Raw genomic sequence first — 17,343 nt, forward strand, 5'->3', positions numbered from 1 at the left:
TGGTGGAGTCGCGTCCGTTCCCCCCTCGCCGGCCGCATCCTGCCCGCTGTGGTGAGGGGATCCCGTTAACCCGTGTTAGAAACCCGGATGTCTTGATGGGAAACTCCGAATGATTGTCTCCGGCACAGCGAGGGCTTCAGATGGGGCCGCCTCTTCCCTTCTCTTCCCCCCGCCTTTTGAGCCCTTCATACAATGAAATCAAGTTTTTCGGATGCACATTTCCCCTCCTGTATCCCTGCTCCTTTATTCGGGTGGGGTTTAGACTTGCTGGTCGTGGGAAAAAGCTAAAAGGTTTATTCCCTCCCTGTGAATGAAAAAGCAGCTCTTGCTGCTCCTCAGCCTTAGAGGGGAAGGGATTTGATGGGTCACGGATCTCGTTGCTCCCTCCTTGGGCCGTGATGTTCAGCTTTGACAGTAGAACTCAAACTCGCCACTGGTGCATCCTCAGCAAGTTCCTGAGCAGGAGCTTTGAACTGCCTTCGGGAATCCTCCGTGCTCCTTTGGAAATCCTCCTGGCTTCGTGACTCGTGGAGAGAGTGGACGATCCCAGAGGAGGGAGAGCATGTGCGAGGAGGTTTTCCAAGTGGACGGACGAGTAGGAATTGGATTTTCTGGGAACCACGTGTAAAATTTCTCATTCCTGTGTCAAAATGACTTCAGGGATGCTCCTTAGAGGCGTCATTTTGAGAGTGGTGTTCAAAGCGCACTGCAGTCAGCTCTTCACAAGGGCTGTTTGTGTTCATTACTAATTCAAACGTGAGCCTGAAACTTTCATCTTTCCTGTACAGGACCTAAATAAAAACACAAACTGTCAAGTTAAAAAAGCCAAAACAAAACTGTGTTTTGTAGGAGAGATGCTCAGGTGCTGCAGTTACCAGTGATTGAAGTAACAGGGAGATGCTGAGGGGGTGTGGGTGTATTTTTAACCTCGCTGGCTTTGTGTCCTTTGTGTAACACTTAATTTGCGTGGTTTCCTCTCACCTGCTGGCACTTGGACCTTCAAAACAAGGGAAACTTTGAGGCAGAAAAGGGAGGAGGAAGGACATCTACAGCCACAGAAAACCAGGGTCCAAGTGCAGTCGTGATGCCTGTGTCAGAGCTCCTGTTAAACTTCAAAGTGGTTGTGTCTGACCTCCTTATCTGTCAGCCTGTTTGCTCTCCTGCAAAATAGAAAGGATTTATCATTTTGGGGGGAATCCATTTTACTCCCTCTGTGGAGCATTAATCTTGTATTAGGGGCTTTTCAGTGAAGAGCTAGTTCAGAAATGAATCATGTTGAAATAGAAAAGTCATCTAAATCACTAGTGCAGGGAAAAACAGTGTTTGTTTCTTATTTCTAAGTGGTGGAAAGCTGGATGTTAAATGCATGTGGAGTTTTGGGAAGTCTGGATACCCGGGCAGTGTAAAGCTGCCGGAGTGATGGTGCTCTGCTCTACACCCTGGTCAATAGCCACAGGATGAACAGTAGCACTTAACATGCAAAAACCAAACAGAAGGCTTTGATTTATGAAACTTACTGGAATATGTAATCTGTGGTGGGGTGTATTTATCTTTCTTTTTGTTCTTGTTTTTGCTGTGTTGGCCTCGAAGAACTTGCCTCTCCCTTTGCACTTGTAACAGGAAAAGATGCCGGTTAAGACCTGAGTGATGCTTATTTTCACCTCCCACAGTAACTGTGGTTCCTGTCGTTAGTCTTTGCTGTGAGTTGATCCAGAAATGTTCTCCAGTTCTTTTTCTGCTTTTCCAGGATAAACCTGGTAACGAACAAAGGATGTTTTTAGCATTTTCTTCGTGCTGTCGTTGCCTGACGTCAGCACCTGCTAATGATGTTTCCTGGCTTTGCTCAGGCAGTGCTTTTCTCACATATTTTGTTAGTAAACAGATGGAAACTGTGATTAAATCAGCTTCCTCTTATACAGCCACTTTGTAGCACAAGTCACACATCCTCGCTGTTTCCAACGAGTAAGTTGTGTTTGTTGAAATGTTTCCTACTAATTTCAGTTGTTCTCTTTCGATAGATTTTGATTAAATGTCCTTGTACCCCAATTAGTTTATGCTTATAGAAGTGAGAATTTTGGGGGTTTAATTCCAGTTGGCTTAAAAATATGGTGCATCTTCATGGAGCTTTTAGATGTTTCTCGTGTCTTGCAGTGCCGCTGTGTGTTTTGGATGATGGTGGTGCCTGGAAATGTCCCGGTCATACAGCAGGATCATGCTTTGGAGCCAGCCTTAGGACGAGACTCCATGGAGAACTCAGCCATGGGCCCTGCCACGGCGCCGGCGCCCCAGGAGGTGGGTGCGGAGCTGGCGGAGGTGCGGAAGCTGCGGGAGCTGGTGAGGAGGCTGGAGATGGAGAACCAGCACCCCAGGACCAAGAGCAGCAGGAGCGTGCTTGGGACAGTGCAGAGCGAGCTCCACACCGGTGTGGATAACCACGGCTCTAGTCTTAATGGGATGGAGATCAATAACAGCATCAATGCCATCACTGAGAAGCAGGAATTGCAAATCATGGCAGATCTGCACAGCCAACTAAGCAAGATAAGGAAAGAGGCAGAAGACAACAACTGCTTCAAAAGAGAGAGAGATGCCCAAACGCAACACAGTGGCAGCAGTGCCACTGAGGAATTGTCATCCAGCGTGTGTAAGGTGGAAGTGAAGGGCGATGGTGACATGAGGTGTTCCTCACGTACAGCCACGAGTGATAGCACAGAGCTGACAGGAAATGTGGTCCTTGCAGGTGTTGGTTCCTCAGTTAAAACAGATGAACAAAATCCCAGTGAGAAATGTGGAGAATCAGAAGGTCTGTCCAATAACACGGATCTGGATGAAGTCAAAGTGTTAGAACTTGAAAATTGCAACGAAGAAGAAGACTGTTGGTAGGTATTTCAAACCCTCCGTGATACCCGGAACTCCTGCTATGGCTGGGAGTTTGTGTTGAGTTGTACAGTGATTTTTAAGGGTATGAAGTGATTTCTATACAGTGCTTTGATTGTTAGCAGCAAGAATGCAGTTCCTTTTACTGATTGGTCTTATTTTTAGGACCATTTTGCTAGAGCATTATGACTTATTATTATTTCTTTAATCAGTTTAACTGTAAGGCTTTGTCTTTCCCCCTTTCTTCCTGACACTGGTGTAGCAAGCACAGAAAACTACCCTTCCCTGCCAGTTTGTGTGTAACACACACAGGTGAAGGAATAATGGAGTTTTTAAACTGTAAATACAGTATTTAATAGTTAGTTACAAGTGAGAATGTTGTCAAACACAAAGTGAGACCTCAGACTGTCTGGAATTTGTGACTTTTGCTGGTATCTAAGACAACACATCATTGCCGTTTCTTGAGTGCTGTTTCTTCACGGTTAACCTGTTTCTTTTCTTTAGAGACATGAACTGAAACAGATCAGTGGTGTAATCCTCAGCCACACTTACTGTGTTAGGACTCTGCTTCACCAGCCTCGTTGAGAACTTGTTTTATAAACCAGCAGATTAATTTTCCTTTGCCCTTCCAAAGCTAGGTGAAGTGTGAGGCTAATTCCAGCTCATGCAGTAGCTGTGAGTTGAAACTTTAGCCATTGTAAGTGAAGGTAAACTTTTGTTAATGGGGTGGAGCTCATTAATGTGATGAGCTCAGCTCAAGTCTAAATTCTAGGTTATATTAAAAACATGATTGTTGGTTGTTTTTTTCTTTGCAAGCTTTCTTTTAAAACCTACATACCAGTTCTGACTCGATCACTGAAACTCCTTAGCATGCCTAAACAGCATTTGGAGCAGATTTCTTAAAAGGGAATATATTTAACAAGTTGAATTTGGAAGACAGGCTTCATTATTTCCATGTTAATGAAAGCAGCCAGTTTTATGTTCATTTTTATGAGAGAGTCTTCAAATTGTATTAATTGGGTGAAGGAACCAGAGGGAATCTGAGATTACACGGGCAATGGATGCTGTTGGTGCCATCAGGACCGATTCTGCTCCCAGCAGCTCTGTGTCTTCACCTTTCCTTTAGCTGGTGGCTCATGAGGTTGTTCTTTACCAGGTGCCCTTCTCACTAGGATCTTTCTGTTGTTGATACCTCTGTTTTCTTGTCAGATTTGGCTTATATAGGCAAACATATTAAACAGAGGCACCTCAAGGAGCTGAAATAATGGTGGTATTACAGAGCACTTGTGCAAGTACTATTATCATGAATAACCTTTGATCATGTTGCATTGTTTCTGTCTGTTCAGTTAACAGCCTGGTCCTTTTGGTCTGCTGACCTTGTCTTTCATATCACCTACTAGAGGGGGTGATGCTTTATACCGTAAAGAACACCCAAGAATCCAGTTTGTGTTCTTTTAAAGTATGAAAGTGTTGGGAAATGAGAAGCTTTCGACAAGAGAGGCTTCAGTTCTTAGATCTTTGCGTCATTCTAGATCTAAGAACAGCTCCAAACTTCAGGGTGATTTCTGTTGTATTGTTCTTACGGGCCATAACTTCTCAGTCGGTTTGAAGCCTCTGGTGCAGTCTGCCCTTGTGCTGATGTGGTAACAGCAAACCCCATCGCCCCAGGAGGGGAAGGCAGAAGCACGAAGGTGCGGGGCAGAGGGTTTGTTTTTCAGGTACAGCCAGAGGCTCAGTTTCTGCACTACTTTGAAATTATTGGGTTTATTTGGATCAAACTTGCACATGGTTCTGTGCAGCTTCCCTCGGCTTCAGCAGGGTTTGTGTTTATAACAACATCCCTGCAGTGACTGAACTCTGAAACGTGAGGTGCTGCATCCCACCCTGCAGCTGTAACTCTTTACCTCCTTGGTGGCTCTCCTTTGACTTGCTTCCTTAGGTCCCTTTCTCAAATAGCTGTTCACAATTGTAAATATTTCCTAGAGCTGATCAAGTGGAAGTCGGTGGTGTGTGCTGCCGGGTCAGCACAGCACAGCTCAGCCTCACTCAGACTCAGAGTGCTGCTCACCCCTTAAGGGGTTGCTCCTTTAAGCTACACCTCGGTGCAGGTCAGCTCCTGAGTGGTTTGCAGAAAGGCACAGAAGGGATCAAGCCATCCGTGCTTGCAGCAGCCTGACCTTGTTTGTCTTCCGCAGTGTTTGCCACTCGTAGGTGCTCCCCCACAGAAGAACTAAGTTGTGATTTTCTCTGCTTTTAGTTTATTGATTGGTGCTGAGGCGCTGGCACAGGGTGCCCAGAGAAGCTGTGGCTGCCCCATCCCTGGCAGTGGTCAAGGCCAGGTTGGACACAGGGGCTTGGAGCAACCTCCTCTAGTGGAAGGTGTCCCTGCCCGGGGCAGGGGTTGGAGCTGGAGGAGCTTTGAGGTCCCATAGAACCACTCTGATTCTATGAAAAGCACTTCACCAGGTCTCAGTTTCTCAGGCTGGTCACCTTATGAAAACCTGCCAGAGGTATTTTTACCTGGAAATAGTCAGCTGCTTTCTTAGTGAAATGCTCGAGGTGTTGGCTCCTGCTCTTCCCTTAGGATGCGGGGTGGGCAGGGATGTGTCTGCTGCCGGAGCAGAGGGGGGAATCCTCTTCACACGCTGCTCAGCAGCCTTGTACCGCGTTTGTATAATGCAGCTCGTGAGTTGTCCCACAAGGTGCCTTTTGATCATCTTACAGACTATTGGCTGTGTCATGAGCTTAAGCTAATGTGTGTTTAGAGCTTCTGGGACTTAGTGCCTAGATTTGGGGATTTTGTTGAGCAGGATTAGTCACTAGATAGGCAGGAAAAGCAGCGCCTCCTCGGGGCTTTGCAGTATTGTTTTATTCCTCATTTTCCAGTTTCTAGCTAGGAAAGGCTCAAACCTCTGCTTGGGCTAATACTGGAATGTCTTTGTGTGGAGAGTTTTCCACAGGATTTTCCTCCTTTTCCCTTAGTTTCTATCATAATATAGGGTTGTTTCACTGTTGTTCCACAACACTATTATTGTTGAACTATTCTGTTCAACAATAGTGTTTAGTTTTGTGATTATAACATAAAGCAGAGAAATAATGTGAAAATCAGCTCTCTCAAGTCTGATATATAAAGGAAAGGAAAACGGATGCATTACCTGTTTGAAATACACCTTTACAGAAGAATTTAGCTGCTTTCTGAGCACTTTCTGGAAGTATATCATATAAACCTACATTGTTCTAAACATCTTCAGCTACCTCGCATCTCCTTCTTGCTCTGATGTATGTCACTCACTTCTAGTGCTGTAGTAGCTACTGGTGCCAAGTGCTGTGGCAGATGTGTAATAAACCAACACGTCTTAAAAACTGCAGTTCATCTTACTCTGTTTAATGTCCTGATGCACTAGTTACAGAGCTTGCTGCAGCCTGAGTTCTCCTCTTACGATCTATAGATTTAGTAGGGCAAATATCTTATGTGATGAGGATCTTGAACTCAGGCAGTACAGGCTTGCACACTCAGAACTCATCTGATGTGTCCTAAATTGTGAAGATGCTTCTTTCTTCTTTGCAGTGTGCAGGTTGGGAAAGTTGTCACAGTTGCTGCACAACGGGAACTACCTGGCACTTACCAGAGCTGCGTTTCATAGAATACTTGATATGGGAAAGCGAAACATTAATAAGCAGAAAGTAAAGATGTTTTATCTGAGGGTTTCCTCACAGCACCTGAAGAAAACCTCATTTATATTTAATCAGTTCCACAGCAAACCCCAGTGCATCACATTGAGGATATATGCCCAAATGTTTACTTTCTGAATTTTGTATTAGGCTTTGTAACTAACCCAAATAGCTTCTAAATTGTCATTTGCAATTTGAGCACAGAAAACATTCAAAGCGTTACCTTTTGGCATTTAAACAGCACATGCTTCACACCCCAACTGCTGAGTTGAGGGAGCAAAATGCAGGGCAAAGCTCAGTGAGGAATGAGGTAGTTGTTAAACCCAAAGGACTCTGGCTGACTGGTGACCTGGCAGTTGTGTGCGTGCTGCATGGCCCGCCTGAGCATATTTGTACCAATGCTTATTGGGTTAAGTTAATCTGACAAATCAAACAGCCTTCGAGGACCAGAAGCACAGCATACACGGATGCAGCGCACCTGAGAAGTTGGTATGTTGAGGCTTTCCCCAAAGCTGCTTAAAAAGGAAGATCAGTAAACCAGGTGCTGTGGGATCAAACCAGAATTCCCCTCTTGTTCAACTAGGCTGGCAATCAAACAAGTGTTACCATCCATCTAGTCACATAGAAACATGATTAGAGGTGTGGAAGGAGCTGGGTAGAACTACTACTTCCTGGACTACAGCAGGATTTCCTCCCTTAACCTAAAGTACATGAAGAACAGCGTGACCTGCCCTAAGGAGGCCATTGGCCTCTTTTTTGTTTGATGGTTTTATTGCTGCTTTTTTTGTCTGAACTGTAAAATAAATCCAGAGAGAGAGCACTTGGCTCTCTCTGGTTTATTGGATCTGAGTGGCTGCAATGCTCACTTACCCGTGCAGGAGCACAGCAAGATGTGCTCGTGGGGATATTGCAGCTGCAGGAATAATTGTGTTCGTGTTTCTCAGCATTTATTTTGTCAATAGCAAATTAGCCTCTGGATTTTGGTATTTGCCTGTAAAACCTGGTATAAAAAAGCTTCTGCGAGAGACGTGACTGAAGAGACTGCAAAAGATGGGTCTGGCCAGGGGCAGGGATATTATTAAGATCTATAAAGTCATGAGTAGCGTGCCAAGAGGCAATAGGGAATAATGACCTTCACCTGTACCTACCCCTCAAGAGCCAGACTAGAGGAATATAAGAGTAAATAGCAGGTGACATTTTCAGGGCAGGTGAATGGATGGAGGTGGTTCTTCACCCTGCACGTCGGGGCATTGCAGGACTCGCTGCAGGAGGGTGCTGTGGGTGCTAGAAGCAGGTCTGAACTCAAAACAGGGCTTAGATGCTCAATCTGACACTCTCAGATTACCAGGTTGAGGGAGTCCAGGACAGCTTTCTGCACCAGTATGGCTTTGGGATTGATTGTTTCTGTACTTAGCCTTACTGGAGTGAGGACAGGAGGCAGGGTGATAGCTGAGGTGGACATTTTGATGTCAGTATTTTAAATACCCTAGTTGTCTGTTTTACCTTGGCCAAACATGGATAGACACCTGGGAGCCCCATAGTATGTTTCTGTGTCTTTTAAACCTGAAGGGTTTCAGAAAATCATGGGATAATTACTGAAATATCCATTGATTTGTATTGGTTTTGTTGGGGAAAGGAGTGTTTTAGGAATTGAATACAAGATGCCTGTGTGAGAATGAGTAACTGGAGCAGAAAGACTTGATGTATCTCACTGCAGGAGTGTCAAAAGTTATTGCTCAAGAGGGTAGGAGGCCAGCGAAGCATGTGCAGACATTCCTTGAAATCTTAAAACCCTCCTCATCATCATTTCATGCTCAAATACTGGACCTGGCCTTGAACACTGCCAGGGATGGGGCAGCCACAGCTTCCCTGGGCACCCTGTGCCAGCGCCTCAGCACCCTCCCAGGGAAGAGCTTCTGCCTAATGTCTAATCTAAATCTTCCCCTGTTTTTAATTTGGGTAACTTCTCTATTGCTTCCTGTTAGATACACTTTAGTAAATGCTGCTTCATTGGCTGTGTGCTTTGAGTTAATGGGCATTTTTTCCCTGTCTCCTTCCCATCCTTGCAAAGGCTCTACGTATCCCCGAGGAAATCTGTGGATCAGAAAACGGCCTCACCTTTAAAATGGTGCCGGCAGGGGCTGGATACCCCCAGCCCCGAGACAGAGGTGGCCTGTCGGACGCTGCTGAGCAGGCTCGACCAAGGTACGTGAGCTGGGAGCGTTGCTGCCTCAGGTGTCCCTCGTTTCCATTGGGTACTTGACATCAGTGAGAAGTGGTGAAGCGGAGGAGGCCTGAAGGGTGCAGTGGTCAGAGTGTCTGCAGACACAGCACTTCACACGCTGGCTCAGATTTGTGCATGTTTGTGCAGCTCTGTGTGGTGGTGTATAGAGACCTCCCTGCTTTTGGTTCCACTGGTCATGCATCGGCTGTGAAGGTAGGAGATCAGTCTGTGAACAGCAAGAAAACTGTGCTGATAGCAAGGAACACGCCAAACAAACGGAAGTGTATGGTCTTTCACCTCTGTGTATTTGTTAAGAAGCAAATAGTGGCATTTCAATTTAATGGCCAGATCCACCACCTTGCTTTCTGCTGGCTTTTGATTATGTTCAGAGCCAGAACTCTAAAATACATTTTAGTGTTTGCAGGTTCTTGAGATTTTTTTTTAATATCTAAACATCTTCAGTGTAAAAATATGTAGATGAAATAATATGCTTCAGGGGAATGGGGGAGAGAATCATATAAAATTCTTATTGCAGCTTTTTCTCTATATCAAAAGTTCTGGTGGTGTTGAGTGTTCCTAGTAGTGCTGGTTCTTACAGTACCTCACCATTAGTAGCATTACCTGGGTAATGTAGTTGTCTGCTGCTCAAAGCTTGCAGTCACAAACCAGTAATATCTGTAAGCTGAAGAAATGGAGTCACATGGAAACCTAGCTTTAATTCCAGTTTTATCATTCCCTGCAAGCACTTTGTGGTGGCTTTTAGCTGCGTTACTTCACCACGGAGGGAAAAGCCCTGAATCGATCTGCCTGAAATGAAATGCTACAGAGCCTTCTGTTCAGTAGTATTCTGGGGCTGTAGGTTTGTGTGTTTTCTTTTTCAGAGCACCAGAGGATCAATACCACATTAGCCTTTCACTGATGTAAGAGCTGTTAGAATAGCTGCAGAGTTCACTTCATTCCAAAACGGAGCAGGTGGTTCTGTTTCTGCAGTCCATGACCTGGAATCCATGCGGTGGATATCCTACCAGGTCTTTTCAAATGAACTCTGGGTTTGCATGGGAAATGGGCTGAATTGCTGGTGGCCAAGCCACGGAGGGGTTTGGAGTGGGGAAGTAACCCTGTTCTGCACTGCACAGCTTTCTGTAGCGTACAGCTTTCCTCTGTAGGCAGCTGGGATTTGTCCTGCAGCTGAAGAGTGACCAGTTCTAGTGTGTTCTTCTAACAACTCCTCACTGAAAAGCCTGGCAGAGCAGGACGTGTTATAACCTCATCTGTCTGTTTCACTCACCAACATCTAACCACAAGAGCAGGGGTTAGTGTTTGAAACAGTGCAGTTTCCAACAGAGTTAATGGTTTGAAGTTCAGGGATGTTCTTCACTGCTGAAATGCAGCCCCCAGCTTGGTGCAGAAGTTGTCGTCTGCCTCGTTTGAACTGGCTTTGTCCTCCCTGTGAATGCAAGAATTCTGACTTCGGTTTGGGCAGTAATTTGACCTCAGTGATTTTAGGTCTGAGAGGCCACTGTTTTGTTGGAGGGGTTGGGTGGCTTTTTTCATTGTTTGGGGTTTGAGTTGTTGTTGGGTTGAAGTTTACATTCTTACAGTGTTTTGGCAGGGCTTGTGATCAGGCTTATTTTGAGTTTAGCCTTGAGATTCCTCATTTGAGATAACTGAATGTAGTCTGAGACCAAGCTTCATTTACTTTCATAAACCATCTGCTCTTAAAAACTTGAATGAAGATTCATTTTGTTAACTCTTTGCTTTCTGTCTGAAGTACCTCAGGTTTTATTTGTACCCCTTCACTCCAGACTCAAATAGTGTGACCTTGGGGGGGAAATAAACAAGAAAACTTATTTATATAGTGAAGCTTCATTATTTTCTTAGCTACCGTTCTCTCAATGGTAAAGGCTCATGGGCAATCCAGCAGCCCCTTGAATATACAGGTCACAGATGAAGTGACTTTCCTTGGGTGCTCATTTCCCGCTTCAGAAGCGTGGATGCACTGATTTTGCTGCCTGGCTTACTTTGACTGTTTCACTCACTCACATGTGAGTCTGTGTCCTGAACGAGTGTTTCAGAATGGCTGTTTTCCGGATTAATTTGCTCTCGGTTCAGTCCCAAGGCACAGCCTGGTGGTGTAACACTGGTTTGAATCCGTCAGGAAAAAGTCAAAATAACAGATGCGTGGAGATGCGGGTCAGTGGAGTTCTTCAGAAGGAAGATGGGGTGTAGAAGTGACAGATCCTTATGAAAACAGCCATCTCTGAAGACCAAGCCTGAACCTTTCAGAAGCGTGTGGCTTCTGAAAGCCCAGTTTGTCAGCAGTTATTCTTGGAATTCTTCAGAAGTGACAGAACAAGTTAAAGGGGAGAACAAGCAAGAGGCAGGCGCCGCTTCGCTTCCTGCGGTGGTAACCGACACCGTCAAGATGTCTCATTTGAAGTACATCTGTTACAGTATTGAATCTTGTTTGATCTGTTGCCTTTCTTTATCTTATGCTCTTTGGTTTTCAAAATAACTCGATAACCTTGATGGCTTTTTTGTATTTTTCCTTCTAGCCAGTAGATGGAAAAACCTGTATTGCAGCCCGCTGGCATCACCAAGCGCCCATAATCTGAATACAGAGCCAGGCTCCTGTAGCAATGCACTAAACTCTCCCGGGCATCTCAAATCGACTAACAAAGCACTACTAACCTGTGGCAGCTCAGGTATGGCATGTCAGTAGAGCAGTGCAAACCTCCAGTGTTTAAAATGCAAGGAGTTTTACTAACTGACACAGGGAAAAGTTACTAAGAGGTGCAAGTTCACTCCTGTGGGTTTCTCCTTTTATTTTGCTTGCTGACTGACCCGGGTTTCATCTGATTCATTAGAGAGAACCTCCTTGCATTCTAAATGCCTTGTAGTTATTTCATGGTTTTTGGTTTTATAACTTTATATATTTATAAATTGTACTAATTTTAAGTGACTTAAGGTAGAAAACAGCTGTTGGGGCAACGAAAATACTGCTCTTGAATAATGGTATCCTCTGTAGGTGTTCAAGGTCCTCGGATTCAGTTTGCTGGCTTGAGAGTTTCCTTTGTAAATCCTGATTAATGTAGGCAACAGAAAGAAGCCTTGTGCTTTAAGGTAAAAGGTGTAATCTCCAGGAGAAGCTTTTAAATTGGCCAAGTGGGCAGCTAAACACAGCGTAACAGAAGCTTTGTCAGACATAATTGTGTTTGGAGTAAGATTTCCTACCTTAGAGGCCACTTCCACGCAATTCCTGTTGGAAGCCCGTATTTGTAGGAATGATAATGAAGCTTCTAAGCCTCAGTTCTGCCTTTGCATTTAAAGCTGCTGCCTAAGGAGTCCATGTGGGCTCTTCCAGGAGCCTTGTTTGTCCTGGATGCAGGTTGTGCTCAGCTTCCGAGCACAAAGGCTTTGCCCTTTGGCTTTTTGATCAAAGGAGTCTTCCTTGATTTCTTTCTTTGTTTGTTTATTTTCCTGGAAATTGCTGTGTCCTAATTTGCATGTGTAAAAACTTAAAGCATGTTTAACAGTCCCGGCTTGAAACTTGCTGTTAAATAAGCCCCTTTTTGAAGGACCAAAAAAAGGGTTGATATGGATGTTTTCACAGGTGTAGGTGAGCTCTTGAGAGCTGCTGGGTTTCTGCTGTAAATAGAAATGAGCACTGATCTCTGCTTGCAACCCAAGGGTGCACGTAGGACTGCTGGGTTTGCAAGCTGGATTTTGCAGGCAAAGGTCTCTGAATTAGTCTCTTGTTTTTAACATGAGGTTGGTTGGCAATCTAGATGTCTGCCCACCTTTTCACACAGGAACAGTAACTGATATGTAAAACCAAAGTGTCTGTGGAACTTCCAGGGCTTCTTCATTCACCCTGCAAATCAGAAGCTGTCATGGGTGCCACATAAAAAGGCAGGTATAGAACAGGCTTCATCCAGGTGGGATTATACACGAGAGTTCACTTCCCATGTGTGGTGGCTCGTCCCTCGAGGAAGTGCTAATGTGAGTTTAAAGTTCACCAGCAACTTGAGTGACTCAAATCTAATGTTACTTCTGAGAAAAATGGAGCTTCCCTACCCTGAAATGCAAACTGTTTGACAGTAACTGCCCTGAGAAACAGAACAGAGCCTGAGACAAAACCCAGCTGTGAAGGTCTGTGATGAAAACCACCGTCAGTTCATCTTGCAGTGTTGAGCCACAGCGCTTTTTACTGATGGAAGAACGTGAATGTTTTCCACCTTCTTTCCTTGACTGTTTTAAAATAGACCTGCAGTTTGGAATGCAGCAACCAAACTAAGCACATATAGCTGAGCGGGAACTTCTTAAACAGCTGTATTCAGGATACAGCTGCATTAAAAATACAGCTTTTAGTGTGGGAAACTGCTTATTCCGTATCCTGCATCGCACAGGTGCAGTCCCTACCCTCATGTTGCCTCCAATGTCTTTTCCTGACCCCAGAAGGAAAACCAGGATTGTGTTGTACAGTTATAATACTGGAGGGTCTTGACTTGGAGCGTGTGTTTGTGCAGCACACACATGCACAGACATACTTCCTACACTACAGTCACACTTCTCTCGTGGTATCGTGTCACATCTTGAAGCTGGAAGAACTTCACCTGTGCAGATGAGGAGTTGGAGCCTCACTGGCACAAAGCAGTTTGCTCAATGTATTCTACAGCTGGACTTCAAATGTGTCTTTTCATCGGTTACTGCTCTTCAAAACTGGTTGAAGAAATAACGTTGGGAAACTGCTGCTTTTTCCCGCCTGCCTGGAATTGACCATCGTTCAAAAGGGCTGCTCAGCAAAGGCTTTTAGGTGTTTTGCTGAGAGCAGGCAGAATGTTGTATTGCTGACATCCTTGTTGAGAATTACTCGGTCAATGTGCTGCCTTGAAGACTCCTCGGAACATGGCAGGCTAGGCCTGAAGCTGAAGTTGGTGGTGAATGGTATCCCATGGGTGCTCTGGGAGACTGGCTTCCACTCAGGCTGTGTCTGCTGGTGTGCCTCAGCCTGCTCGTTGCTTTTTGTTTAAGGGATGATCTCAAATCCCTGACTACTGTAGCTGAAAGTGATGTTAAGTGCTCTCAGGCTCTTGCGTATCTACCTGCATCATCCGATCTGCTGTCAGAGTGTAGGGTCTAAATCTGTATAGTACTAACTGCAACCTTCTCTTGGAATTAATTTAAGGTAATGATGTGTTTTCTCCTAAAATAGCTCTGTGAGTTACATGGTCTGATGTGTCTGTGTTGAAGGGTTAGTTATGGTGGGAGCATGTGGCATAGATGGGCACATTTGCCATGTAGAGGTTTCACATCACTGAGCCTTCTGTACACCCAGAAATTTCTCTAGTCGTTTTCTGGGGGTGTTTTTCTGTTGTGTGGGGTTTGGGTTGGTTGGTTTGGGTTTTTTTATGCAAATATGTATCTAGATCAGTAGTTGCCCCTTTCTCAAAATAGGGAGAAATAATACTGATACTCGAATGTTTCTAAGCAAAAAATTACCTTCTCCACAGCTTGTTCCCTGCACAGACACAACTCTGCCTCCTGAGAACTGCAGGTTAACACACTGAGTGTTGTGCTTTCAGTTATTTCTAAGTACTTAATTATTTCTAGAGACCATCCCTCAACTTCACAACTGCACTGGTTTTATTACCAGAATACCTGCTCTGCTGCTCGTTCTTGGTTTGGATGTGGATGTCTGAATGCTTTTTGTGTTCCTCTTCCCCCCTGAAGGCTATCTGAGCATGCACTCTGCACTGAGCTCCCAGTCGTCCGTGGACAGCGAGCTGAGTACATCTGATGACTCCATCTCTATGGGATATAAACTGCAGGACTTGACTGATGTCCAGGTCATGGCACGCCTTCAGGAAGAAAGTACGTGATGGCCGTCTCCTTTGTGTTGTAGTTTTAGCACTGTGGAGGTGCATGGGTGGATTCCAACTGGAGTTCTCTTCGCTTTCCCCAACAACAAAAGAATAACTTAAAAAATCATTTGAAGTGTTTGCGATTTGCAGGGGCTTCCTTTAAGATGGTACAGGCCCAAACTGCCACTCAAACTTAGCAGTTGTAGAACATTCTCAAGATCACACCTCTTAAAGCAGAGGATAGTGTTGAAAGTGCTATCCCAAACCCCACTGTGAAATACATAAACACTCTTTACGACTCGGAACTCCTCCATCCCACGTTGGCTCCGAAGTACAGGTGTAGTTTCATGGGACTGTTCCGTTGTCGTGGCAGTTCAAACAGCAGCAGCTCACGGTTCCCGCCTGGTTGCGCCCCCCTCACTTGAGCAAACACAAGCAGGACATTCCCTGTGGATTGCTTTGGGGAACTGATGCAGCTGAAATAATAACCCAGCAATTTTTGTCCTTGTAAACGTGTTTTCCTGAGCAGTGGCTGCAGCCTGGGTCCCCGTTAGCAGCTGTCGGCAGGGCTGGGGTTTACAAGTTGGTTATGGCACAGAAGATGCAGGTACAGTTTCACTGCAGTGCTGAGTAAACGCAGGAGTTCAGGAGTGCTAAACCTGGAAGAGCTGGAGTTACAGTTCAAGTTTTGCTCTCGTAAACCATTCAGAAGCAGCTCGGTGGATTTAACTTAAACATGAAACAAGTTTGTGTCCCAGTGGGGCGATTTTGAGGCCTGGATCCAATTTCCATTAAATTGTTGGTAAACTTTCAGTTGACTTGAGTGGGATTTGGATGAGGTCTTAGTTGAAGGTGGAACAAAGTGGTTGGATCTGTTTTTCTGTGCAGATGAATCCTTAATTTGATTTACAGGAAATGGAGAATGAAGTTCTCTGGTTTGGAGAACACTCACTGACTTGAGATCCGTGCCTTTACCCATTTAAAAAGCACTATGATCTAAGAACTGATAGATATGAGAACTGACTGATAAGAACTGATTGATACGAGATCAAAGAGGGCAAAAGACACAAGATCTTTTATCGCTTTATTGCAGCTGAGAAGTTGTATTAAAGTGAATAAAGAAAATAACAGCCTTTTTCTTTCTAAACTTGAAGATTTTCGTATACTTTGTGATAAAAATCCTGTCACGTTACAAAGTTTCCAATGCAGTATGAAAAGTGCTTCATCCTTGGCATGATGGAAGCTTCTCGTATTGCCTTGTGAAGGCAGAGGAGTGGGCAACACTTGCTTCACTTAATCCCTGCACTGGACAGAGGCTTTTTCAGACCTTTAAGTGATGCCTGTCTCCAAAGTCCTTCCTGCCAGTTTGCTGTATTAGTTCTTGGTAGGAATTGCTCGTATTTTGTTAGGCAAGAAGATGAACTAAAGGTGTAAGTTGGGGGAGGACCTGTAAATACACCACATGGGTGCACTGGAGATGTCAGTAAGAATCAGCTGTGTTTTCCCTTGGTCACAGAAGTCAGATCTTTGTTTCAACCAGTTGAAATGTTGGTGGGTGCATAATTAATTGAACTAAAACATTCATATTGTGAATTAGTCTCCTCCAGCTAGTTGACCTCACAGAGCTTGTGTGGCAGTATCTAGTCCAGATCTCAGCTGCTTGTGTCTGTGGCATAGGGAATAATTCAGGTCAATTTGAGTGTTAGCTCTATTAACAGTGCTGATCTGGGTGACACTGTTCCACTTTAGATGTTCCATAAGCTGGAAGTGTCTTCAGTGAAACGAGTTCTTAACTTGACTCTCCTCCCAAGGTGAAATCACTGATAAAATAGTTGCTTCTGAACTTGTGTTTCATCTGGGTGAGGGATTCCTATTTAAAGCCTGCCTCTGATCCAGGTTGTTTGTGTGTCCAGGCCTCCGCCAGGACTGTGCCTCCAGCTCCGCGTCCGTGTCCCGGCGCAGCTCCAGCGCCTCCCTTCACTCCCTGCGCAGAGGGACCTACAGCGACCAGGAGTTCGACACGTACAGCCTGGAGGATGAGGATGACTACGACTGCTCCCTGTCGTACCGCAGCACGCACAGATACTCACCGTCTCCGCTCAGTTCACCCCGGTGTCAGTCCCCTTCCTCCAGTGCAGATTACAACAGGTCATCCACCTCCCGGATCCGTCCCCCGAGGAGATCTGTGCAAAGCCCCATGCAGGACCGGCTCAAGTATGCCAACAGCGAGGGTAAGGGGGGCTGAGCTTTGCTGTGAGCCAGGGGAGGTAATTTTGACGTACACGTTTCAAAAGTGCTGTTATTTAATGGAAGCAAAGAATTAAGCAGGTCGAGGGAGGGCATGCTCCCCCTCTGCTCTTGTGAGACCACACCTGGAGTACTGTGTTCAGCTCTGGGGCAGTAACACAGGAGGGATGTGGAGCTGTTGGAGCAAGTCCAGAGGAGGCCCCGGAGCTGCTGCAAGGGCTGACGCAGCTCTGCTCTGGATCCAGGCTGAGAGAGCTGGGCTGGGGCAGCTGGAGAAGAGAAGGCTCCTGAAGGGGAGAACTTTAGGCACTGGAGCTGCTCTAAGGGGCTCCAGGAAACCTGGAGAGGGGCTTTGGACAAGGGCCTGCAGGGACAGGACAAGGGGAATGGCTTTAACCTGCCAGAGGGGAGACTGAGATGAGCTCTGAGGCAGAAGCTCTTCCCTGGGAGGGTGCTGAGGCG

The 17,343-nt window shown here is 45.4% G+C and overlaps 1 protein-coding gene across 1 annotated transcript in view; it reads left to right on the forward strand.

Moving 5' to 3' along the window:
• The first annotated feature begins 2,169 nt into the window (after positions 1–2,169).
• LOC104413392 (SLAIN motif-containing protein-like) overlaps positions 2,170–17,343 on the forward strand; it is a 17,784-nt gene continuing 2,610 nt past the window's right edge. Inside the window, exons 1-5 of the mRNA XM_010024369.1 lie at positions 2,170–2,876; positions 8,618–8,751; positions 11,326–11,475; positions 14,504–14,644; positions 16,548–16,865. Coding sequence (XP_010022671.1) covers positions 2,170–2,876; positions 8,618–8,751; positions 11,326–11,475; positions 14,504–14,644; positions 16,548–16,865 — 1,450 coding nt within the window. The remainder of the gene's footprint in view (positions 2,877–8,617; positions 8,752–11,325; positions 11,476–14,503; positions 14,645–16,547; positions 16,866–17,343) is intronic.

Source organism: Nestor notabilis, unplaced genomic scaffold (genome assembly GCF_000696875.1).
Source record: "Nestor notabilis isolate BGI_N333 unplaced genomic scaffold, ASM69687v1 scaffold3741, whole genome shotgun sequence".
NCBI lineage: Eukaryota > Metazoa > Chordata > Aves > Psittaciformes > Psittacidae > Nestor > Nestor notabilis.